Consider the following 26,910-nt stretch of genomic DNA (forward strand, 5'->3'; position numbering starts at 1 on the left):
TATTTTTACTTTTCCTTCAGCTTAGTTTATTCAGAAAACATGGATGAGCAATCACAATATTGACATACATGGCTGATTTAGCAACAACAAAAACAATCATTCAGCTCAGTTAAAGGTTTTAAATTCAGCCACTTACAGATGAGCAATATCATTTTGACAAAAAGGAAAGCAACATCATGCTGGAGGCACTGACTCTTTATGTCCCAGGCAAGAAAATCAGATAACCTCATGAGCAAGTCATTTTTCATATTTTATCCTGGCATGAAGTAACAGCAAGAAATCCTTATTTGAACTCTTTTCCTACAGTATGTTAGCATCAGAGGAATAAGGCTGCAGTATCTGAAGTGTGACAATCTGACGAATACACTTTCTAAACCAAGGATAGAAAAAAGCATAGATCAGTGGATTTAGACAGGAGTTACTACAAACTAGCCAGATCCCAAAAACTGAAATTCCACATCACTTGACACGTCCTGGCCTGCGATTGAGGGATAAAAATAAGGACAGAAACATATTAGAAACACAACTACAACAACACCAAGAGTCCTGGCTGCTTTTCTCTCAGACTTATTAGCGCTCACATGAACTGAATTCTGGACTTTCACTGCTGCAGTATGAGACCTCAGAGCTCGAGCCTGTGACACAGCCACCACAAATACTTTCATATACAGAGTTATGATAACGGAAATGGGACCTATAAAAGTCAACACGCCATCTAAAGCTCCTGTTAAGAAGTTAATAACAGCTACACACTCTCCATAGCAGGAATTATACCTATCTGGGTGTTTCAGGAAGACATTCAGTATCACACCGTTATACAAGACAGAACAGGCCCAACACAGACCAACACTGACTTTAACTCTGTTTAGAGTGACTTTAGTGGAGTAATGCAAAGGGTCACAAATGGCCACGTAACGGTCAACCGATATGAGCACCATGTTTCCTACTGAGGCAGATGGAAGGACAAAAGAGACATAATAAAACAGTCTGCATGTCAAGCTCCCCAAAACCCAGCAGCCTTCTTTAAGGAGGATTTGAACTGGCATCAGCAGGAGTCCGACAAGGAAGTCTGAGACAGCCAGAGAGAGGAGGAGGAGGTTGGTGGAGGTGTGTAGCTGCCTGGAGAAAGAAAACCATACTGAGCCCATTAGTCTCTGCAGCAGATGGAACACCATGATTCTTTAAACAGTGTTCACATGCAGCAGCAGTTTTAAATACAGCTGTCTAAAAATAGTCACAATTACATTTCCTTACATAGAAATCATTCAAACTTTTCATCTGAATAAAATAAAAATAATTTTGTGTTAATGTTTTGAAGTTTATGCCTGAAGTGGGAGATAGAGATGATGACCAGCAGGTTGAGACAGACAGTCAGTACGGTGATGGAGGACAGCAGAATGTAAAGGAAAACGTTTGTGGCGTAATGCTGTAACTTCTTCCTGCATGAAGTGTTCATCTGTGGAAAGCAGAGTTCAGCTTCCTCCAGGGTCTCCATATCCAGAGAGGCTGTGGTGCTCCAGTAGATTTCTGGCCAGCATCTCCATCAAAACGCTGAATAAGACACTCCTCCCTCTTTTCCTGTAACCAAACAACTGTCTTTGTTCTGTGATGCAATGATCGGAGCCTGGACCTTCATTTGGATTGGATACTTCTATTCAGCACGTCCCTCCACCTAGAAGATTGTACACACAAATATACATTCATATTTAATATCTCTCCAATCATCTTTGGATTTGACACCTTCCACCACAGAGTTGATGCTCCGAGTCCACGCCTGTTGACTTGTTTATAATTTTTATGAGTAAATAAATACCACGATTTGTTGCTGAATTTTTCTTGTGTATATGCTACAGTTTAACTGGTTGATCGATCAGTGATAATTATGTAGAGTGTTTACTGAATGGATTGACTTTCCTATAAATCATGCCCTTACTTGGAACTAACCCAGGACATAAACTAATTCCCAACCCAGTTTCCCAAAGGACGGCCAGGATGAGTGTTTGTTCTTAAAATGGTAAACTTGTGTTCAACAGTTCGTGAATTCTGAAACATACGGACACTATCCGGTGGGTGTTTCCGAGGAGCAGAAATATCCGCCCGTTTCCAAATGAACGGTAAGCTATAGTAACTTTATACGTCAAAAATAATGTCATCAATCCGTCAGCCGAGCACGCTAACCAGCTAGCTAACCAGTTAGCTAGCAGTCCATTTCGAAGGGACTAACTAGTGTAAGTGATCCGGCAGTGAGGTTTACTTAACGTAGGCTACTCTCGCACAGATATGCTAGCTGGCATCCATTTACACAAAGATTGACAAAGAATGGCCGAACAAATGCATTCTCAGTTTATTTAGTTATATAATAAATAACACACCAGTAACCTACACATTGGCTTGTTCCATTTCGCTTTCCGTACACTCAGCTGTTTCCTATTTGCGTTTCTTCTTTAAGTACGCACGGTAACTTAGCAACTACGCACGACTCAGCAGTAAATCAGCGTAAAGGGGAACCGGAACCTGGGGGAACCAAATCGGTTGACACACGGCTAAAGTGCATTAGCTCCGTGAGTTAGCCGATTAGCACTAAAATGTTTGTCCTGAAAGACTTCAGTTGAGTATAATGTGATCGGAATTTGCGGCAGGATCTGGATATAATGGGAGACGTGAATGTAATATTCTGAAGTTGATTTAATTAGCTGTTAAATTGTCATTTTCTGGCAGCGTAATGAAGCGCGGTAAACGAGCTAAGCTAAGCGCTAGCTGCTGCCGTTGTTTGGGGTGTGCTGTTGAATAATGCATATTTCCATTTTGTTCAGTTTGGTACAGGTAGATGGAAATGTATAACTGGGGGGGAATAATTCATTTCTTTGGTAATAGGTAATGATGTGTCGTTCGTAAACGATTCGTTCACTTTGAACTAATCTTTCGTATTGACTCCGGATTAACGAGCCATCTCAGTGAATGACTCGTTTTTGTTTTTTTCTGGTCTGCGCATGCGCTCCGCCAGCTCAGATTCGTTCGCGAACGGGTCTTTCTGCCACATGTTCTCCGTGTAGGAATGAGGGATTCGTTCATTTTTCACGTCATGCTGCTGTTACTGGTGAGGAGAGCTCTGAGACATTAGCACGAGGTTGTTGTTAGCTGTGTAGCTATGGGATGGATGTTTATTTTGCCTTTATGATGGAACAAATTCATACACGATGGGTCTTCACTGACCAGGTAGGCTAATGTGAATAACCATCAAAGAATGGGAATTTTTCTAATGGAAGGCGGAGCGCTGTGCTACCTGCAAATGAAGTAATGAGTAATTCCACCTTCACCAGGCTATGGACCAAAAGGGGGGTTCAATAGTTTAACAAAAGGAAACTTCTGTAGTCATTTTACTGAATGAAGTCTTCGGAGGACCAAAAACTGGTAAATGAACGCTTCAGAGGATACATTTTTTTTTAAATCTGATGTAATTTCACTCAATGGCGCTCTTCTTTTAAAATTTATTTTAATCGTACATTGGTTGGAAAACAGTGTTCATGTTTTAACCTTGGGTAGGAAAATACTCTGGCGGTGGGACACTTCTCCAAATCAAACAAAAACAAACTCTAAATCTGAACCCCGGCAACGAAAAGAATTAGTGTGCAGGTGTAGGGTAGGATTAATATGATTCCTAAAGGGCCCATTAGCGCTCAGAATATCCACACATGACATTAGCTCTGAATGACAACCATTAAACCATTAAAAAAAAACACAAGGTAAGGTGGTTTAGTTTGTGAGGTTGGGAGAGGAAGGAAGGGTGTTGCAGCTGCCTTAAAAAACTTTTCCACTTAAGTGTGTCACCAGGTGTCAGCTTGCGTGCTGGGCGGTAAGCGTGTTGCATCATTTCCGGTCACTGGCGGTTGTGCTCTCTATTGTGCTTTGTCATCTCTGTGTTGTTTCCACTGTTCTTCTGCTATTATTTCCTAATTCACTCGAGTAATCAGGCAGAAAATTATTTTCACACAACACTAGTTTTAGAAGTCAATATCTCCCCTTTCTCAAAGGTTATAACCGTTTCTCCTCCTCGCTAATCAAACTACCCGATTAGCAATGTCCTCTAGCTCTCTGTCTCCACTCTCTGTTCCTCCTTCTCCTCCTCCTCTCCTCTCCTGTTCTCTGTGCCTCATGTGTAGTTATTCTTCTGCCTCCTTTTATGATAGCACCTCTTGTCATAGATGTAGGATGATGGTAGAAATGGAGGCAAAGATTAATGAGTTTAGAATCCCTGTTATCCCAGATTTCAATATACATGTTGATGTAGAAAGCGACAGCCTTAGTTCGGGTTTCTTTCCCTACTAGACTCAATTGGCTTTTCCCAGCATGTGAATGAACCCACTCACTTTTACAATCATATCTTGATCTTGTTCTAACTTATGGCATTGAAATTGACAAGCTAACAATTCTTCCCCAAAATTCTCCTCCCGTCTGACCATTACCTTATTACATTTGAGTTTACTTTAATGGGCTCCACAGCATTGAGGCAATAAATTCAGCTATAGAAGATGTTTATCTGAAGCTGCTGTGGCTAAATTTAAAGAGAACATTGGTCATCATTCCAACAATGCCATATCTAAATTTAAATGATGATTTCTCCCATACGCAGGTTGATGACCTTGTAACTAGCACTATGGCCACACTGCGTTCGAATCTTGATAATGCCGCCCCTCTGAAAAAGAAAGTATTCAATCGAGGAGGATGGCTCCCTGGTATAGTTACCAAATCCATGCCTTAAAGCAGACATCAAGGAAATTAGAAAGAAACTGGCGTTCCAGTAAGTCAGAAGAGTCTCACAGAGCCTGGAAAGATAGCCTGAAAACATATAAAAACAGCTCTCTGCAGTGCTAGAAGTTCATATTACTCAGCACTCATAGAAGAAAACAAGAACAACCCCAGGTTTCTCTTCAGCACTGTAGCCAGGCTGACAGAGAGCCATAGCTCAGTTGAACCAGTGATCCCTTAGCTCTAAGCAGTAATGATTTTATTAGTTTTTTTTTCAGACAAAATTCTCATGATCAGAGAAAGAATTATCAGCTCTTGCCTACGTTAGATAAAAATCCCCTTCTGAAGACGACAACTGCTGAATCAGCTGCGACGCCTCTTTTACATCTGGAATCATTCTCACCTCTTAATCTCTCAGAGCTAGCTTCTATAGTTTCATCATCCAGACCGTCAACCTGTCTATTAGACCCAGTACCAACTAGCCTCTTTAAAGAGATCTTTTATTTAATTGAGTCGTTCATTCTAGATTTGGTTAATCTGACTTTATTTCTGGGTTACGTACCTCAGGCACTTAAAACTGCGGTCATCAAACCCCAGCTTAAAAAGCCTAATCTTGATCCAGATGTTTTGGCAAACTATAGACCCATATCGAACCTTCCATTTATTTCTAAAATCATGAGAAAGCTGTAGCAAAACAAACTACACGAGCATCTGGGTGGGAACAGTTTGTTTGAAGAGTTTCAGTCAGGATTTAGAGCCCATCATAGCACAGAACAGGTTAAAGTTTCCAATGACATTCTAATGGCCTCAGACGATGGATCAGCCTCCATACTTCTCCTTCTAGATCTTTGTGCTGCATTCAACACCGTAGATCATAATATTTTACTACAGAGACTGGAACATGAAATTGGAATTAAAGGAACTGCACTAAAGTGGTTCAAATCCTACTTATCAGATAGACATCAGTTTGTTCATGTAAACAACAGCTCCTCCTCATGTACTGTAGTCAGTCATGGAGTCCCGCAGGGTTCGGTACTTGGACCAATCCTCTTTACGCTTTATCTGCTTCCTCTAGGCAACATTATCAGGAAACACAGCATCAACTTCCACTGCTACGCAGACGATACCCAGCTGTACCTATCAATGAAGCCAAATGAAGTCAGTCAGATAGTCAGACTGCAGACATGTCTGGAAGACATAAAAGTCTGGATGACTGGAAATTTTTTACTTCTCAACTCTGACAAAACAGAAGTTATTGTACTCGGTCCTAAGCACCTCAGAAAATACTATCTAATCATCTCATCAGTCTGGACGGCATTACTTTGGCTTCCAGCTCCACTGTAAGAAATCTTGGAGTAATTTTTGACCAGGACATGTCCTTTGTCCCTCACATAAAACAAGTTAGTCGGGCAGCTTTCTTCCACCTGAGAAACATTAGGAAAATCAGAAACATCCTTTCTCAGGATGATGCAAAAAAACTAGTCCATGCATTTGTAACTTCTAGGCTGGACTACTGTAACTCATTACTATCTGGATGTCCAAACAAATCTCTAAAAGGCCTTCAGTTAATTCAGAACGCTGCTGCACGAATATTAACAGGAACTAGGAAAGAGATCACATCTCTCCTGTGTTAGCTGCTCTTCATTGGCTGCCAGTAAATATAGAGTAGAATTCAAAATCCTTCTTTTAACATATAAAGCTCTAATGGCCAAGCTCCATCGTATCTCAGAGAGCTCATAGTTCCTTACTGTCCTAGCAGGCCACTCCGCTCTCTAGATGGAGGTTACTTGTGGTTCCTAGAGTCTCCAAGAGTAATCTGGAGGCAGATCGTTCAGTTATCAGTTATCCTCTTCTATGGAACCAACTCCCAGCATCGGTCCGGGGGGCGGACTCTTTTGTAACTTTCAAGACCAGGCTTAAAACTTTCCTGTATGACAGAGCTGATAGTTAAAAAGTTAAAGTCCTCTACTCTTTAGCGAGGCTGCTGTAGGCCGAGGCTGCTGGGGGAAGGACTGAGCTTCTCTCTCTCTCCTCTCTCTCTCTCTCTCTCTCTCTCTCTCTCTCCTTGCATGCGCTGATAAAACCATCCTTCTTAAAAAAAACAAAAAAACAAAATAGTTTCACCCAGTTTCTAAGCATTATACTGCATTTACTAACCATGTTCTGCCAAGTCTCTGTCTCTCCCAGTTCCTCTCCTCTCTCTCCCTGTCCTCATCTCCATCCCATGTTCCTGCAACACCTGCTGGTCCCATATAGCATGAATTCTGTATTACAGCTCAACTCCATGAACTTCATGCAACAACATGTTCCTGCCTACACCCCCCCACCCCCCCCAATGCCTCTCTCTCTCTCTCTCTCTCTCAACCCAACCGGTCGAGGCAGATGGCCGCCCCCCCTGAGCTGGTTCTGCTCGAGGTTTCTGCCTCTTAAAGGAAGTTTTTCCTTGCCACTGTTGCCAGGTGCTTGCTCATCGGGGGATCGTTGGGTCTCTTTAAATAAATTTATAAAGAGTTTGGTCTAGACCTGCTCTATATGGGTTAGGGTTAGTGCCTTGATGTAACTTTGTTATGATTTGGCGCTATACAAATAAATCTGATTTGATTTGAAGTGTCGGAGTTGGAACTGAGGAGGAGAGGAAAGGAAAGAAATAAATTAGCTGTAGGGCAAAGATCTTTCATCAGAAGAGCTGACAGAGCTCATCAACCTCTCCTCTGTCTCTGAATATGGAGGTATGGGAAGAAGTTGAACTCTGCTTTCCCCAACTCAACAGCTCCTGCAGGAAGACTGTGCGTCCGCATTCTGAAGCCCTTGTGCATTTCTCTCTGCTGTCCATCATCACTCTGCTCACCTGTGGTTCTTAACCTGCTGCGTTCATCCTCTCCATCCTCCCATTCAGGCAGTGATACGTTTTCTCTGAATTCCTTGCAAAGATCTTTACTTTTCACTTGCTGTTTTGCAACAACACATTTAGGTTACTGGTTGTAGTGGACATAATCTGTAGTACAGTGTTTATATAGCTATGTTAGTGAGCAGTGAATACTACAGATTTTATTAACTTCTAATAACGTGTATTGCTACAGCTACTAGATATAACATGTGTCTTCAGTGTTGATGTTATTTCTTTTCAGGCAGCTCCACACCACCACCACCCTCCTCCTCCTCTCTCTGGCTGCTGATGACTTTGTAGTGGGTCTCCTTGATGATGCCAGTTCTTCTTCTCCAGAACCAAGGCTGCTGGTTCCTGGGTGACTTTATGTGTGGTGTGCATTACTTTCTGGGGTTCCTGGTGTCAGTGTTTCAGTAGGAAACATGGTGCTGATATCTGTTGATCGCTACATTGCTATTTGTGAGCCCATGGTTTTACTCCACCAGAGTTACCCTAAAGAGAGTTCAGCTCTGTGTTTGTCTGTGCTGGATATTTCTGCTGTTCACAGCAGCTGGATACTTCGGGATTTCCTAAAACGTCCAAACAGGTTATAACTCCTGTTATGGCGATTGTGTCGTTGTGGTAAACTTTGTTGAAGGAGCTGTTGATCTTGTTGTTACCTTTTTAGGCCCCATTTTAGTCATCATAGTTTTGTACTTGCGAGTTTTTGTGGTGGCTGTGTCTCCAGGCTCGTGCCATGCGCTGTCACATTGCAGCTGTCACACTACAAACTTTCAAGGGAGTGTAAAAGCCTAAAAAATCAGAAATGAAAGCAGCCAGGACTCTGGGTATTGTAGTAGCTGTGTTTCGTTGTGTTGCTCTCCGTCTTATTGTTTTGGCTGTTGCAGCTGAGAATAATTTAGTCGGGGCCGTCATCTTCACTAATTGAGATTTGGCTGGTGTATTTCAACTCCTGTCTAAACCCTGTGATCTATGTCTTTTTCTACCCCTGGTTCAGAAAATCTATTAAAAACATCATACATGTCAGATACTGCAGCCTGGCTCCAGTCAGACCAGTTTAATGTAGAAAGAGATTTTTTTTACATTATCAATGCACTAAATTTAAGCCTGGAAAAGTTGTCTGTTCCCACCTTTTAGTTGATTTGGATACGAACCTTCATATAAATTGATCTTGTGATTTAATTTCAATGTTTTGACAAAAATGTGACAGAATTGCTTGCAAAACCTGCTTTCCTTTTTTCAAAAAGAAAATGTTTCCACCAATTTTATCTGCTCTTGATAAAAGAATAATTGGCAAATATTAAATCAATGTGTCATTAGTTCAGAGTACTGAGTCACTCTCAGTCTTGAGTTTGGATGATTCTTTATTATTTTCACATTCCCTCCTAATACAGAACAGTTACAGTTACAGAGCCAGTTAATTCATTAACTCAATAAAAATCAAAAGTCAGCGTCCTATAAGTTCTATTGTTTCGAGGTCAATCAAATTGGGCATATTTACTAATCTGTTTGTTGTTTGTTTTTTTTATTACTTGTATAACATGCATTGTGTGATCATGCCCCAGATGATGTGTGCATATTCCCCTGTAACAGTCCAAGGAAAGAGTGGCCTCTGTGTTCATCTCTATAAAACACGGCCACACAACAGTTCAGAAGTTATTGATCTCAGTTCAGTGTTTTGTCTGTAATTGTTTTCACGGCACTCAGACTAATTATAATGTACCAATCAGAGTAGAATAGAGACTATAGGACAATTACATCAATAAAACTTTGTATAGTCCTGTAATGTGGAAAATTGTGATTGCCTACTGAAAGCAACTAACATTCAATGAAAAGCATAGGTTTTATATGCAATATAAAGTGTGTACGTAGTGTTCCACAATATACTTGGATTTATTTATATTATATTTATGTTATTGTAGACATTCTGATGGTTTATCAGTGGGCTGTGAAAGAAGGGAGCAGGAAGTCTGGGGGGGGTAGAGGCGAGAGGACTGGCAAGCAAAGGGGGCAATGCAATTTTTTACTTTTCCTTAAGCTTAGTTTATTCAGAAAACATGGATGAGCAATCACAATATTGACATACATGGCTGATTTAGCAACAACAAAAACAATCATTCAGCTCAGTTAAAGGTTTTAAATTCAGCCACTTACAGATGAGCAATATCATTTTGACAAAAGGAAAGCACATAATGCTGGAGGCACTGACTCTTTATGTCCCAGGCAAAGAAAATCAGAAACCTACTGAGCCAGTCATTTTTCATATTTTATCCTGGCATGAAGTAACAGCAGAAATCCTTATTTGAACTCTTTTCCTACAGTATGTTAGCATCAGAGGAATAAGGCTGCAGTATCTGAAGTGTGACAATCTGACGAATACATTTTCTAACCAGGATAGAAAAAAGCATAGATCAGTGGATTTAGACAGAGTTACAATAAAGTAGCCAGATCCCAAAAACTGAAATTTCCACATCACTTGACCGTCATGGCCTGCAATTGAGGGATAAAAATAAGGACAGAAAACATATTAGAAACACAACTACAACAACACCAAGAGTCCTGGCTGCTTTTCTCTCAGACTTTTTAGCGCTCACATGAACTGAACTTTGGACTTTCACTGCTGCAGTATGAGACCTCAGAGCTCGAGCCTGTGACACAGCACCACAAATACTTTCATATACAGAGTATGATAACGGAAATGGGGACCTATAAAGTCAACACGCGATCAAAGCTCCTGTTAAGAAGTTAATAACAGCTACACACTCACCATAGCAGGAAATTATACCTATCTGGTGTTTCAGGCAGACCTTCAGTATCACACCGTTATACAAGACAGAACAGGCCCAACACAGACCAACACTGACTTTAACTCTGTTTAGAGTGACTTTAGTGGAGTAATGCAAAGGGTCACAAATGGCCACGTAACGGTCAACCGATATGAGCACCATGTTTCCTACTGAGGCAGATGTGAGGACAAAAGAGGCATAAATAAACAGTCTGCATGTCAAGCTCCCCAAAACCCAGCAGCCTTCTTTACGGAGGATTTGAACTGGCATCAGCAGGAGTCCGACAAGGAAGTCTGAGACAGCCAGAGAGAGGAGGAGGAGGTTGGTGGAGGTGTGTAGCTGCCTGGAGAAAGAAAAACCATACTGAGCCCATTAGTCTCTGCAGCAGATGGTAACACCATGATTCTTTAAACAGTGTTCACATGCAGCAGCAGTTTAAATACAGCTGTCTAAACATAGTCACAATTACATTTCCTTACATAGAAATCATTCAAACTTTCATCTGAATAAAATAAAAATTATTTTTGTGTATGTTTTGAAGTTTATGCCTGAAGTGGGAGATAGAGATGATGACCAGCAGGTTGAGACAGACAGTCAGTACGGTGATGGAGGACAGCAGAATGTAAAGGAAAACGTTTGTGGCGTAATGCTGTAACTTCTTCCTGCATGAAGTGTTCATCTGTGGAAAGCAGAGTTCAGCTTCCTCCAGGGTCTCATATCCAGAGAGGCTGTGGTGCTCCAGTAGATTTTATGGCCAGCACTCTCCATCAAAACGCTGAATAAGGACACTCCTCCCTCTTTTCCTGTAACCAAACAACTGTCTTTTTGTTCTGTGATGCAATGATCGGAGCCTGGACCTTCATTTGGGATTGGATACTTCTAGTCAGCACGTCCCTCCACCTAGAAGATGTACACACAATATACATTCATATTAATATCTCTCCAATCATCTTTGGATTTGACACCTTCCACCACAGAGTTGATGCTCCGAGTCCACGCCTGTTGACTTGTTTATAATTTTTATGAGTAAATAAATACCACGCTTTGTTGCTGGATTTTTCTTGTGTATATGCTACAGTTTAACTGGTGATCGATCAGTGATAATATGTAGACCTATAGTCTATTTTATGGGCATGTCGTGCAAGAGATAACGATAATGTGTAAAAATGTTTGAAGTGTTCAGTGAATGGATCATTGACTTTCCTATAAATCATGCCCTTACTTGGAACTAACCCAGGACATAAACTAATTCCCAACCCAGTTTCCCAAAGGGCGGCCAGGATGAGTGTCTTGTCATGTGAGTGTTTGTTCTTAAAATGGTAAACTTGTGTTAACAGTTCGTGAATTCTGAAACATACGGACACTATCCGGTGGGTGTTTCCGAGGAGCAGAAATATCCGCCCGTTTCCAAATGAACGGTAAGCTATCGTAACTTTATACGTCAAAAATAATGTCATCAATCCGTCAGCCGAGCACGCTAACCAGCTAGCTAACCAGTTAGCTAGCAGTCCATTTCGAAGGGACTAACTAGTGTAAGTGATCGGCAGTGAGTTTACTTAACGTAGGCTACTCTCGCACAGATATGCTAGCTGGCATCCATTACACAAAGATTGACAAAGAATGGCCGAACAAATGCATTCTCAGTTTATTTAGTTATATAATAAATAACACACCAGTAACCTACACATTGGCTTGTTCCATTTCGCTTTCCGTACACTCAGCTGTGTTCCTACTTTGCGTTTCTTCTTTAAGTACGCACGGTAACTTAGCAACTACGCACGGACTTTACGCAGTAAATCAGCGTAAAGGGGAACCGGAACCTGGAGGAACCGAATCGGTTGACCACCACCGGCTAAAGTGCATTAGCTCCGTTGAGTTAGCCGATTAGCACTAAAATGTTTGTCCTGAAAGACTTCAGTTGAGTATAATGTGATCGGAATTGCGGCAGGATCTGGATATAATGGGAGACGTGAATTCAATATTCTGAAGTTGATTTTAATTAGCTGTAAATTGTCATTTTCTGCAGCGTAATGAAGCGCGGTAAACGAGCTAAGCTAAGCGCTAGCTGCTGCCGTTGTTTGGGGTGTGCTGTTGAATAATGCATATTTCCATTTTGTTCAGTTTGGTACAGGTAGATGGAAATGTATAACTGGGGGGAATAATTCATTTCTTTGGTAATAGGTAATGAATGTGTCGTTCCGTAAACGATTCGTTCACTTTGAACCAATCTTTCGTATTGACTCCGGATTAAGAGCCATCTCAGTGAATGACTCGTTTTTTGTTTTTTTTTTCCTGGTCTGCGCATGCGCTCCGCCAGCTCAGATTAGTTCGCGAACGGGTCTCTTCTGCCACATGTCTCCGTGTAGGAATGAGGATTCGTTCATTTTTCACGTCATGCTGCTGTTACTGGTGAGGAGAGCTCTGAGACTTTAGCACGAAGGTTGTTGTTAGCTGTGTAGCTATGGGATGGATGTTTATTTTGCCTTTATGATGGAACAAATTCATACACGATGGGTCTTCACTGACCAGGTAGGCTAATGTGAATAACCATCCAAAGAATGGGAATTTTTCTAATGGAAGGCGGAGCGCTGTGCTACCTGCAAATGAAGTAATGAGTAATTCCACCTTCACCAGGCTATGGCCCAAAGGGGGTTCAATAGTTTAACAAAAGGAAACTTCTGTAGTTCATTTTACTGAATGAGATTAAAAGACAAGTCAGTAAAAAGGTCCAAACTACCATCACTAGTAGTAGGGATGAATCCTGATGATATCGGTGACCTGGATCTTCTGCCTTGAGTGCCCTTTTCTCACCTGGACACCCCCCATAGATGTATCAAAAGAAGGTAGGGGAGAAATTCAAATGCAATTTTAAAGGAAAGGGACTTTATTTCACCTGTTGTTGTTTTTTTTCTTTTTATTCTATTTATTTTCCCCTTTTTTTCACCCGAGACCTCAAATTATTTATAATGGGATCAAGATTTACACAAAACTAATATAATGAATTTAACCCATAGTGGGAAGAAAAAGTGCTGTTTGGGTGAGTGAAACATTTTATAAGAACTTTCAGGCTAAAGAAACCGAAAAGGACAAAGTCTTCGGAGGACCAAAAACTGGTAAATGAAACGCTTCAGAGGATAAATTTTTTTTTTAAATCTGATGTAATTTCACTCAATAGTGCTCTTCTTTTAAAATTTATTTTAATCGTACATTGGTTGGAAAACAGTGTTCATGTTTTAACCTTGGGTAGGAAAATACTCTGGTGATGGGACACTTTTCCAATCAAACAAAAACAAACTCTAAATCTGAACCCCGGGAAAGAAAGAATTAGTGTGCAGGTGTAGGGTAGGATTAATATGATTCCTAAAGGGCCCATTAGCGCTCAGAATATCCACACATGACATTAGCTCTGAATGACAACCATTAAACCATTAAAAAAAAAAACACAAGGTAAGGTGGTTTAGTTTGTGAGGTTGGGAGAGGAAGGAAGGGTGTTGCAGCTGCCTTAAAAAAAGTTTTCCACTTAAGTGTCAGGAGTTGGAACTGAGGAGGAGAGAAAGGAAAGAAATAAATTAGCTGTACGGCAAAGATCTTTCATCAGAAAGAGCTGACAGAGCTCATCAACCTCTCCTCTGTCTCTGAATATGGAGGTATGGGAAGAAGTTGAACTCTGCTTTCCCCAACTCAACAGCTCCTGCAGGAAGACTGTGGTCCTCATTCTGAAGCCTTGTGCATTTTACTCTCTGCTGTCCCATCATCACTCTGCTCACTGTGGTTCTTAACCTGCTGGTCATATCTCCATCTCCCACTTCAGGCAGTGATACGTTTTCTCTGAATTCCTTCAAAGATCTTACTTTTCACTTGCTGTTTTGCAAACAACACATTTAGGTTACTGGTTGTAGTGGAACATAATCTGTAGTACAGTGTTTTATATAGCTATGATAGTGAGCAGTGAATACTACAGATTTTATTAACTTCTAATAACGTGTATTGCTACAGCTACTAGATATAACAGTGTCTTGAGTGTTGATGTTATTTTCTTTTTCAGGCAGCTCCACACCACACCAACCTCCTCCTCCTCTCTCTGGCTGCTGCTGACTTTGTAGTGGGTCTCTTGATGATGCCAGTTTTTCTTCCTCCAGAACCAAGGCTGCTGGTTCCTGGGTGACTTTATGGTGGTGTGCATTACTTTCTGGGGTTCCTGGTTGTCAGTGTTTCAGTAGGAAACATGGTGCTGATATCTGTTGATCGCTACATTGCTATTTGTGAGCCCATGGTTTACTCCACCAGAGTTACCCTAAAGAGGAGTTCAGCTCTGTGTTTGTCTGTGCTGGATATTTTCTGCTGTTCACAGCAGCTGGATACTTCGGGATTTCCTAAAACGTCCAAACAGGTATAACTCCTGTTTATGGCGATTGTGTCGTTGTGGTAAACTTTGTTGAAGGAGCTGTTGATCTTGTTGTTACCTTTTTTAGGCCCCATTTTAGTCATCATAGTTTTGTACTTGCGAGTTTTTGGTGGCTGTGTCTCAGGCTAGTGCCATGCGCTGTCACATTGCAGCTGTCACACTACAACTTTCAGGGAGTGTAAAAGCTAAAAAATCAGAAATGAAAGCAGCCAGGACTCTGGGTATTGTTAGTAGCTGTGTTTCTGTTGTGTTCCTCTCCATATTATTGTTTCGCTGTTGCAGCTGAGAATAATTTAGTCGGGGCGTCATCTTCACTAATTGAGATTTGGCTGGTGTATTTCAACTCCTGTCTAAACCCTGTGATCTATGTCTTTTTCTACCCTGGTTCAGAAAATCTATTAAAAACATCATTACATGTCAGATACTGCAGCCTGGCTCCAGTCAGACCAGTTTAATGTAGAAAGAGATTTTTTTACATTATCAATGCACTAAATTTAAGCCTGGAAAAGTTGTCTGTTCCCACATTTTTGTTGATTTGGATATAAACCAGCACCACAGCCTCTCTGGATATGGAGACCCTGGAGGAAGCTGAACTCTGCTTTCTACTGGTGTGTTAATTAATATATAACTAAATACCAACCTGTTGTAAAGCCTGCTGTACTTTCACACAGTCTGATATCCTGGAAATATCTTCCTACTAAGTTGACAACTGCTCCAGGCACTCTAAAATAATCAAATGCCTCCCAGATAAGGCTATGTAAATTCATGTCTGTAAAAGTTTTCTGTTCCCACATTTTAGTTGATTTGGATATAAACCTTCATATAAATTGATCTTGTGAATTTAATTTCAATGTTTTGACAAAAATGTGACAGAATTGCTTGCAAAACCTGCTTTCCTTTTTCAAAAAGAAAAATGTTTCCACCAATTTTATCTGCTCTTGATAAAAGAATAATTGGCCAAATATTAAATCAATGTCGTCATTAGTTCAGAGTACTGAGTCACTCTCTATCTTGAGTTTGGATGATTCTTTATTATTTTCACATTCCCTCCTAAATACAGAACAGTTACAGTTACAGAAGCCATGTTAATTCATTACTCAATAAAAATCAAAAGTCAGCGTCCTATAATGTTCTATTGTTTCGAGGTCAATCAAATTGGGCATTATTTACTAATCTGTTTGTTTGTTTTGTTTTTTTTATTACTTGTATAACATGCATTGTGTGATCATGCCCCAGATGATGGTGTGCATATTCCCCTGTACACAGTCCAAGGAAAGAGTGGCCTCTGTGTTCATATCTATAAAACACGACACACACAGTTCAGAAGTTATTGATCTCAGTTCAGTGTTTTGTCTGTAATTGTTTTCACGGCACTCAGACTAATTATAATGTACCAATCAGAGTAGAATAGAGACTATTAGGACAATTACATCAATAAAACTTTGTAGTCCTGTAATGTGGAAAATTGTGATTTGCTAATGAAAGCAACTACACATTCAATGAAAAGGCATAGGTTTTATATGCAATATAAAGTGTGTCACGTTAAGTGTTCCACAATATACTTGGATTTATTTTATATTATATTTATGTTATTGTAGACATTCTGATGTTTATCAGTGTGGCTGTGAAAGAAGGGAGCAGGAAGTCTGGGGGGGTAGAGGGAGAGGACTGGCAGCAAAGGGGGCAATGCAATTTTTTACTTTTCCTTCAGCTTAGTTTATTCAGAAAACATGGATGAGCAATCACAATATTGACATACATGGCTGATTTAGCAACAACAAAAAAAATAGTTCAGCTCAGTTAAAGGTTTTAAATTCAGCCACTTACAGATGAGCAATATCATTTTGACAAAAAGGAAAGCAACATCATGCTGGAGGCACTGACTCTTTATGTCCCAGGCAAGAAAATCAGATAACCTAATGAGCAAGTCATTTTTCATATTTTATCCTGGCATGAAGTAACAGCAAGAAATCCTTATTTGAACTCTTTTCCTACAGTATGTTAGCATCAGAGGAATAAGGCTGCAGTATCTGAAGTGTGACAATCTGACGAATACACTTTCTAAACCAAGGATAGAAAAAAGCATAGATCAGTGGATTTAGACAGGAGTTCCAATAAAATAGCCAGATCCCAAAAACTGAAATTTCCACATCACTTGACATGTCCTGGCCTGCAATTGAGGGATAAAAATAAGGACAGAAACATATTAAAACACAACTTCAACAACACCAAGAGTCCTAGCTGCTTTTCTCTCAGACTTATTAGCGCTCACATGAACTGAATTCTGGACTTTCACTGCTGCAGTATGAGACCTCAGAGCTCGAGCCTGTGACACAGCCACCACAAATACTTTCATATACAGAGTTATGATAACGGAAATGGGACCTATAAAAGTCAACACGCCATCTAAAGCTCCTGTTAAGAAGTTAATAACAGCTACACACTCTCCATAGCAGGAATTATACCTATCTGGGTGTTTCAGGAAGACATTCAGTATCACACCGTTATACAAGACAGAACAGGCCCAACACAGACCAACACTGACTTTAACTCTGTTTAGAGTGACTTTAGTGGAGTAATGCAAAGGGTCACAAATGGCCACGTAACGGTCAACCGATATGAGCACCATGTTTCCTACTGAGGCAATGGAAGGACAAAAGAGACATAATAAAACAGTCTGCATGTCAAGCTCCCCAAAACCCAGCAGCCTTCTTTAAGGAGGATTTGAAGTGGCATCAGCAGGAGTCCGACAAGGAAGTCTGAGACAGCCAGAGAGAGGAGGAGGAGGTTGGTGGAGGTGTGTAGCTGCCTGGAGAAAGAAAACCATACTGAGCCCATTAGTCTCTGCAGCAGATGAACACCATGATTCTTTAAACAGTGTTCACATGCAGCAGCAGTTTTAAATGCAGCTGTCTAAAAATAGTCACAATTACATTTCCTTACATAGAAATCATTCAAACTTTTCATCTGAATAAATAAAAATTATTTTGGTGTTAATGTTTTGAAGTTTATGCCTGAAGTGGGAGATAGAGATGATGACCAGCAGGTGAGACAGACAGTCAGTACGGTGATGGAGGACAGCAGAATGTAAAGGAAAACGTTTGTGGCGTAATGCTGTAACTTCTTCCTGCAGAAGTGTTCATCTGTGGAAAGCAGAGTTCAGCTTCCTCCAGGGTCTCCATATCCAGAGAGGCTGTGGTGCTCCAGTAGATTTTCTGGCCAGCATCTCCATCAAAACGCTGAATAAGACACTCCTCCCTCTTTTCCCTGTAACCAAACAACTGTCTTTTTGTTCTGTGATGCAATGATCGGAGCCTGGACCTTCATTTGGATTGGATACTTCTATTCAGCACGTCCTCCACCTAGAAGATTGTACACACAAATATTAATATGAATATTAAATATTCATATTTAATATCTCTCCAATCATCTTTGGATTTGACACCTTCCACCACAGAATGACCTGCAACAGCACAAAGGCATGTTTAAATAATATGTTTCAATACAGAATAGTTGATGTTGTTAATGTAAAATCCAAACCCAACATTGAACCTTTAATTTAATTTAGGAATTTCATCATTAACCCTCAACACGTTGATATTAAAAACACATTTCAGCCACATGTAAATGACAGTGACAATAGCCATTGGACATGTCTGCCGGTGTCATGTTAGCAACAATCTCTTTCTGGAGATTCTACTCACTCCAGCTCAGAGCAGTAATCAGGGCAACCACTGGCAGATGTTCTTTTTTGTTGAATAACTATGCTCAATAATGAAGGACCTGTGGTGACAGCTGTGATAAAAGCTGTTTCAATTGATTCCAAAACACAATTCCATCAATGAAACAAGGACGGCACGCCTTAACGTTTGTTAAAAGTGACTACATCAGTAATCTGTGCTGCTTAATTTACAGAAGAAAACTATTTGAACATGTGTTGTCTGACAGGGCTAAAGCTTCCCATACAGGTCAACAGCAGGAGACGGTGAGAGTGGATGTTACAATTGGAGAAGTTTTAGAAGTTGATGTGCCTGCTAAAGTCCTCTAGGTGGCACCAAAACTCACTGCAGTCAAAGATGGTACGGTCCTCTGGAAACTGAAATACGATACAAGGATTTGTTGTGGTTCGACAGAGATGGGATTTAGTGAGCTCACCTGACAGTGGTGAAGTCCATAAATAAATGGTAGATATATATAAAATACCTAAGCAGCTGTGCCTCGGCATTTCAGATTGGTTCATCTGAAATGTTATTTGCCAGTTGAAGATGTTGTGTCATACGTTTGGCCAAAGATATAGACAGTAGTGATTACACATTCTCATTAGGCAGTATTTTTTCTATACTGGGTTTAAATGTACTTAAAAAAAATAATTAAAAAAAAATCACCTACATAGACTCAAAAATTCCGCATATATTATAAATATCAAAGAACAATTTACTTAAATTGGCCTGCATCACGTTAATCTCCAGGTCATCATCTCCATCTCCCACTTCGGCAGTGATACACTTTTCTCTGAATCCCCTAAAAGATCTTTACTTTTCACTTGCTGTTCTGCAACAAACACATTTAGGTAAATGTAACTGGTTGCAGCTGAGAATAATTTCATCGGGGCGTCATCTTCACTAATTGAGATTTGGCTGGTGTATTCCAACTCCTGTCTAAACCCTGTGATCTTTGTCTTTTCTACCTCTGGTTCAGAAAATCTATTAAAAACATCATTACATGTCAGATACTGCAGCCTGGCTCCAGTCAGACCAGTTTAATGTAGAAAGAGAATGATTTGAGTGAAACCTTTTTCTGTGAATAGAAAATTATATATTTTTACATTATCAGTGCACTTTAGAAAAAAAAAAAAAAAAAACACAAGAAACTTGTGCGACAACAAAATGGACCAGACTCAGTGATCACCTTCCTAACAACAAACTTTCACCCTGCTCTATGTGCCCTACAGATAATATCCAACTAGGCCAGTGAGCGGTGGTAGCTATCATGTCTTTGGGGTCATCAGGTGGGAACCCCTTTCACCGGTGTTTTGTCTAGTTAGTCCACAACACCTCCAGGAGGCTAAACCGTGAACACTGGCGTCCCAGAGTCACCCCCTAATGCCAGCCATCACCGTTCCTCACACAGAGACAGCTATCTCAAACAGCACGACTGTCAACTACTGTGACCTCTCACCAACTGCACCAGTGAAAGCGGGGTGGGGATACAGACCCTGGTTCGGGTAGGGGGCATGAAAGTATAGAGGTGCAGGGGCAGGAGTGGGGCAGTACAAGCTACACTAGCAGATTCAGCAACTAAACTCACCTGAACAATCCTATATTCAAACAAAACCAACACAGGCCAACTCACCTGGGCTAACCGCATGGTCTCAAAGAGGCTCAAACAGGCCACACCCTCCACTTAAATACACTTCCTCTTCCTGGATTTCTTCCTCTGCTTCTTCCTAGAGTCTGTCTATCTTAAGAGCTCCCCCTGCTGGGCCCCCAGCTACTATACTTCTCTAACCAAATCCACTGACTGGATCTTACTGCCTCATCTGACATTTCCTTCACTGTTTTCCTCACCCTCTGTCCCCTTCCTCCTAACTCCTGCAACAAAGCGACAGCAGATCTGGTTACAAACCGTCTACATCCTACTTCCACTGGACAAATCCTAACCTTCCATCCTCGCTGCTCAGCATCCTTACTTAGACCTGCATACCTGAGCTTTTTCCTTTCCTTTGCTTCTTCAACTGAATCCTCCCACGACACAGTCAGCTCTATGGAATATACTTTCTTTCTACTCCTAGACCACACAATTATATCAGGCCTTAGCTTTGTACAGGCTATTTCCAGGGGAACAACAAGCTTTCCTCCTAAATCCACCTGCATCTCCCAGTCACCAGCATCCTCTAAGCTGCCTTGCTTCCTTATTATCTTATTAACTTTCCCTCCTTCCTGACCAAACTGTACTGCAACTCTCTTTGTCTTAGACCCTCCTAGAATTGCCTGCCTCCGTATATCTTTAAACCTGCAGCTAAGCTTTTTAAAACCTGGTTATGTCGCCACGTATATCGGCCTTGTGAGAGACTAACATTAGAACCGGACGAGATGTGATTTAGAGTTGCAGTACCTGAACACAACGGACATAGGGGTCTCCATTTACCCAGAGTTTTAAGTTCTAGGGAGTTGGCAATACATCATATGTTGCCCCTATCAAAAATCTAATCCTACTTTCCTCCATACTCCACAGCTCTTTCCAACTAAGGTTTTTCTTCTCTACACCTTCCCAGTTCAACCACTGCTTAGCCTGAGCCACTGCCCTCGCACTCCTTAATATTTCCTCCTGTCTACGAACCTGCTCCACAACTAGCTTCCTCTTCTCTTTGGGACCTGCTCTACTCCACACCGGTTTGCCTGAGCCAAGCCCCAAGCCTCCCCGGCCTATCTGTACATTACCCACAATCTCTGTATGCCTAAGAGCTGCTTCTGCTTCCTGCACTGCCGTCCTTGGATTCCATTTTCTCCCCTTGGTTGGGTTTGGAACCACCTTACTAACTACCACATCTTTACTCCCAGATAACAGGAGCTCTGTCCTAACCTTAGTACATTTAAACTCCTCCACTAGACTACATGCTGAGAGCTGAAGTACGCCTTTCCCATACAGTGCCACAGTGCTTAAACATCGGAACACCGAGCCACTTCCTAATGTAAAAGCTTACTAGTCTTTCCATTTTCTCTGCAGCCAATATTGGAATCTCATATACCGACAGTGGCCACATCAATCTGGGAAATAATCCAAACTGCAAACACCACAGCTTCAACTTTCCTGGAAGTCCCGATTTATCTATTCTATCCAGTCCCTCAGCAGCATCCTTCCTAAACTGCACTACCTGTTCTCCATCATGCAAATCTGCCTTGTACCACCTACCGAGGCTCTTGACTGGTTTTTCCCTAATTATTGGAATTTCTTCTTCATCGATTACAAACTTTCGATAACTTAATCTTCCTCTACTTATTGAGATACTTCTAGACTTACTAGGCTTGATTCTCATACTAGCCCACTTTAAGTTTTTATTAAGTATCTGTTAAGTATCTACCTGCTGTACTTACACACAGTCTGATATCCTGGAAATATCTTCCTACTAAGTTGACAACTGCTCCAGGCACTCTAAAATAATCAAATGCCTCCCAGATAAGGCTATGTAAATTCATGTCTGTAAAAGTTGTCTGTTCCCACATTTTTGTTGATTTGGATATAAACCTTCATATAAATTGATCTTGTGAATTTAATTTCAATATTTGACAAAATGTGACAGAATTGCTTGCAAAACCTGCTTTCCTTTTTCAAAAAAGAAAAATGTTTCTCACCAATTTTATCTGCTCTGATAAAAGAATAATTGGCCACAATATTAAATCAATGTCGTCATTAGTTCAGAGTACTGAGTCACTCCTCTAGTCTTGAGTTTGGATGATTCTTTATTATTTTTCACATTCCCTCCTAATACAGAACAGTTTACAGTTACAGAAGCCATGTTAATTCATTACTCAATAAAAATCAAAAGTCAGCGTCCTATAATGTTCTATTGTTTTGAGGTAAATCAAATTGGGCAATATTATACTAATATGTTTGTTTGTTTTGTTTTTGTTTTATTACTTGTATAACATGCATTGTGTGATCATGCCCCAGATGATGGTGTGCATATTCCCCTGTACACCAGTCCAAGGAAAGAGTGGCCTCTGTGTTACTATCTATAAACACGACACACACCAGTTCAGAAGTTATTGACCTCAGTTCAGTGTTTTGTCTGTAATTGTTTTCACGGCACTCAGAATAATTATAATGTACCAATCAGAGTAGAATAGAGACTATTAGGCCAATTACATCAATAAAACTTTGTAGTCCTGTAATGTGGAAAATTGTGATTTGCTACTGAAAGCAACTACACATTCAATGAAAAGGCATAGGTTTTATATGCAATATAAAGTGTGTACGTTAAGTGTTTCCACAATATACTGGATTATTTTATATTATATTTATGTTATTGTAGACATTCTGATGTTTATCAGTGTGGCTGTGAAAGAAGGGAGCAGGAAGTCTGGGGGGGTAGAGGGAGAGGACTGGCAGCAAAGGGGGCAATGCAATTTTTTACTTTTCCTTCAGCTTAGTTTATTCAGAAAACATGGATGAGCAATCACAATATTGACATACATGGCTGATTTAGCAACAACAAAAACAATCATTCAGCTCAGTTAAAGGTTTTAAATTCAGCCACTTACAGATGAGCAATATCATTTTGACAAAAAGGAAAGCAACATCATGCTGGAGGCACTGACTCTTTATGTCCCAGGCAAGAAAATCAGATAACCTCATGAGCAAGTCATTTTTCATATTTTATCCTGGCATGAAGTAACAGCAAGAAATCCTTATTTGAACTCTTTTCCTACAGTATGTTAGCATCAGAGGAATAAGGCTGCAGTATCTGAAGTGTGACAATCTGACGAATACACTTTCTAAACCAAGGATAGAAAAAAGCATAGATCAGTGGATTTAGACAGGAGTTACTAGAAAGTAGCCAGATCCCAAAAACTGAAATTTCCACATCACTTGACACGTCCTGGCCTGCGATTGAGGTATAAAAATAAGGACAGAAACATATTAGAAACACAACTACAACAACACCAAGAGTCCTGGCTGCTTTTCTCTCAGACTTATTAGCGCTCACATGAACTGAATTCTGGACTTTCACTGCTGCAGTATGAGACCTCAGAGCTCGAGCCTGTGACACAGCCACCACAAATACTTTCATATACAGAGTTATGATAACGGAAATGGGACCTATAAAAGTCAACATGCCATCTAAAGCTCCTGTTAAGAAGTTAATAACAACTACACACTCTCCATAGCAGGAATTATACCTATCTGGGTGTTTCAGGAAGACATTCAGTATCACACCGTTATACAAGACAGAACAGGCCCAACACAGACCAACACTGACTTTAACTCTGTTTAGAGTGACTTTAGTGGAGTAATGCAAAGGGTCACAAATGGCCACGTAACGGTCAACCGATATGAGCACCATGTTTCCTACTGAGGCAATTGGAAGGACAAAAGAGACATAATAAAACAGTCTGCATGTCAAGCTCCCCAAAACCCAGCAGCCTTCTTTAAGGAGGATTTGAACTGGCATCAGCAGGAGTCCGACAAGGAAGTCTGAGACAGCCAGAGAGAGGAGGAGGAGGTTGGTGGAGGTGTGTAGCTGCCTGGAGAAAGAAAACCATACTGAGCCCATTAGTCTCTGCAGCAGATGGAACACCATGATTCTTTAAACAGTGTTCACATGCAGCAGCAGTTTTAAATACAGCTGTCTAAAAATAGTCACAATTACATTTCCTTACATAGAAATCATTCAAACTTTTCATCTGAATAAAATAAAAATAATTTTGTGTTAATGTTTTGAAGTTTATGCCTGAAGTGGGAGATAGAGATGATGACCAGCAGGTTGAGACAGACAGTCAGTACGGTGATGGAGGACAGCAGAATGTAAAGGAAAACGTTTGTGGCGTAATGCTGTAACTTCTTCCTGCATGAAGTGTTCATCTGTGGAAAGCAGAGTTCAGCTTCCTCCAGGGTCTCCATATCCAGAGAGGCTGTGGTGCTCCAGTAGATTTCTGGCCAGCATCTCCATCAAAAGCTGAATAAGACACTCCTCCCTCTTTTCCTGTAACCAAACAACTGTCTTTTTGTTCTGTGATGCAATGATCGGAGCCTGGACCTTCATTTGGATTGGATACTTCTATTCAGCACGTCCCTCCACCTAGAAGATTGTACACACAAATATACATTCATATTTAATATCTCTCCAATCATCTTTGGATTTGACACCTTCCACCACAGAGTTGATGCTCCGAGTCCACGCCTGTTGACTTGTTTATAATTTTTATGAGTAAATAAATACCAATTTGTTGCTGAATTTTTCTTGTGTATATGCTACAGTTTAACTGGTTGATCGATCAGTGATAATTATGTAGAGTGTTTACTGAATGGATCATTGACTTTCCTATAAATCATGCCCTTATTTGGAACTAACCCAGGACATAAACTAATTCCCAACCCAGTTTCCCAAAGGACGGCCAGGATGAGTGTTGTCATGTGAGTGTTTGTTCTTAAAATGGTAAACTTGTGTTCAACAGTTCGTGAATTCTGAAACATACGGACACTATCCGGTGGGTGTTTCCAAGGAGCAGAAATATCCGCCCGTTTCCAAATGAACGGTAAGCTATAGTAACTTTATACGTCAAAATAATGTCATCAATCCGTCAGCCGAGCACGCTAACCAGCTAGCTAACCAGTTAGCTAGCAGTCCATTTCGAAGGGACTAACTAGTGTAAGTGATCCGGCAGTGAGGTTTACTTAACGTAGGCTACTCTCGCACAGATATGCTAGCTGGCATCCATTTACAACAAAGATTGACAAAGAATGGCCGAACAAATGCATTCTCAGTTTATTTGTTATATAATAAATAACACACCAGTAACCTACACATTGGCTTGTTCCATGTCGCTTTCCAGTACACTCAGCTGTGTTCCTATTTGCGTTCTTCTTTAAGTACGCACCGGTAACTTAGCAACTAGCGCACGACTCAGCAGTAAATCAGCGTAAAGGGGAACCGGAACCCTGGGGAACCAAATCGGTCTGACACACCGGCTAAAGTGCATTAGCTCCGTGAGTTAGCCGATTAGCACTAAAATGTTTGTCCTGAAAGACTTCAGTTTAGTATAATGTGATCGGAATTTGCGGCAGGATCTGGATATAATGGGAGACGTGAATGTAATATTCTGAAGTTGATTTTAATTAGCTGTTAAATTGTCATTTTCTGGCAGCGTAATGAAGCGCGGTAAACGAGCTAAGCTAAGCGCTAGCTGCTGCCGTTGTTTGGGGTGTGCTGTTGAATAATGCATATTTCCATTTTGTTCAGTTTGGTACAGGTAGATGGAAATGTATAACTGGGGGGGAATAATTCATTTCTTTGGTAATAGGTAATGATGTGTCGTTCGTAAACGATTCGTTCACTTTGAACTAATCTTTCGTATTGACTCCGGATTAACGAGCCATCTCAGTGAATGACTCGTTTTTTGTTTTTTTTCTGGTCTGCGCATGCGCTCCGCCAGCTCAGATTCGTTCGCGAACGGGTCTTTCTGCCACATGTTCTCCGTGTAGGAATGAGGGATTCGTTCATTTTTCACGTCATGCTGCTGTTACTGGTGAGGAGAGCTCTGAGACATTAGCACGAAGGTTGTTGTTAGCTGTGTAGCTAGGGATGGATGTTTATTTTGCCTTTATGATGGAACAAATTCATACACGATGGGTCTTCACTGACCAGGTAGGCTAATGTGAAAACCATCAAAGAATGGGAATTTTTCTAATGGAAGGCGGAGCGCTGTGCTACCTGCAAATGAAGTAATGAGTAATTCCACCTTCACCAGGCTATGGCCCAAAAGGGGGTTCAATAGTTTAACAAAAGGAAACTTCTGTAGTCATTTTACTGAATGAAGTCTTCGGAGGACCAAAAACTGGTAAATGAAACGCTTCAGAGGATACATTTTTTTTAAATCTGATGTAATTTCACTCAATGGCGCTCTTCTTTTAAAATTTATTTTAATCGTACATTGGTTGGAAAACAGTGTTCATGTTTTAACCTTGGGTAGGAAAATACTCTGGCGGTGGGACACTTCTCCAAATCAAACAAAAACAAACTCTAAATCTGAACCCCGGCAACGAAAAGAATTAGTGTGCAGGTGTAGGGTAGGATTATATGATTCCTAAAGGGCCCATTAGCGCTCAGAATATCCACACATGACATTAGCTCTGAATGACAACCATTAAACCATTAAAAAAAAAAACACAAGGTAAGGTGGTTTAGTTTGTGAGGTTGGGAGAGGAAGGAAGGGTGTTGCAGCTGCCTTAAAAAACTTTTCCACTTAAGTGTGTCACCAGGTGTCAGCTTGCGTGCTGGGCGGTAAGCGTGTTGCATCATTTCCGGTCACTGGCGGTTGTGCTCTCTATTGTGCTTTGTCATCTCTGTGTTGTTTCCACTGTTCTTC

The 26,910-nt window shown here is 40.8% G+C and overlaps 2 protein-coding genes across 2 annotated transcripts in view; both read right to left on the reverse strand.

Moving 5' to 3' along the window:
- LOC115062105 (trace amine-associated receptor 7e-like) overlaps positions 1-1,399 on the reverse strand; it is a gene marked incomplete at both ends in the record, with an annotated part of 4,584 nt that extends 3,185 nt beyond the window's left edge. Inside the window, 3 exons of the mRNA XM_029530725.1 lie at positions 483-563; positions 855-1,119; positions 1,326-1,399. Of these exons, the coding sequence (XP_029386585.1) occupies positions 483-563; positions 855-1,119; positions 1,326-1,399 (420 nt within the window). The remainder of the gene's footprint in view (positions 1-482; positions 564-854; positions 1,120-1,325) is intronic.
- A 15,458-nt stretch (positions 1,400-16,857) lies between these two features.
- LOC115062106 (trace amine-associated receptor 1-like) lies at positions 16,858-24,349 on the reverse strand (the record flags this gene model as incomplete). The annotated part of the gene is made up of 5 exons (XM_029530727.1): positions 16,858-16,994; positions 23,414-23,674; positions 23,725-23,728; positions 23,811-24,069; positions 24,276-24,349. Coding segments are annotated over 5 exons (735 nt in total), but the record flags the coding sequence as incomplete, so codon positions are not given.
- Positions 24,350-26,910: the final 2,561 nt, after the last annotated feature.

This window comes from Echeneis naucrates, chromosome 21 (genome assembly GCF_900963305.1).
Source record: "Echeneis naucrates chromosome 21, fEcheNa1.1, whole genome shotgun sequence".
Taxonomy (NCBI): Eukaryota; Metazoa; Chordata; class Actinopteri; order Carangiformes; family Echeneidae; genus Echeneis; species Echeneis naucrates.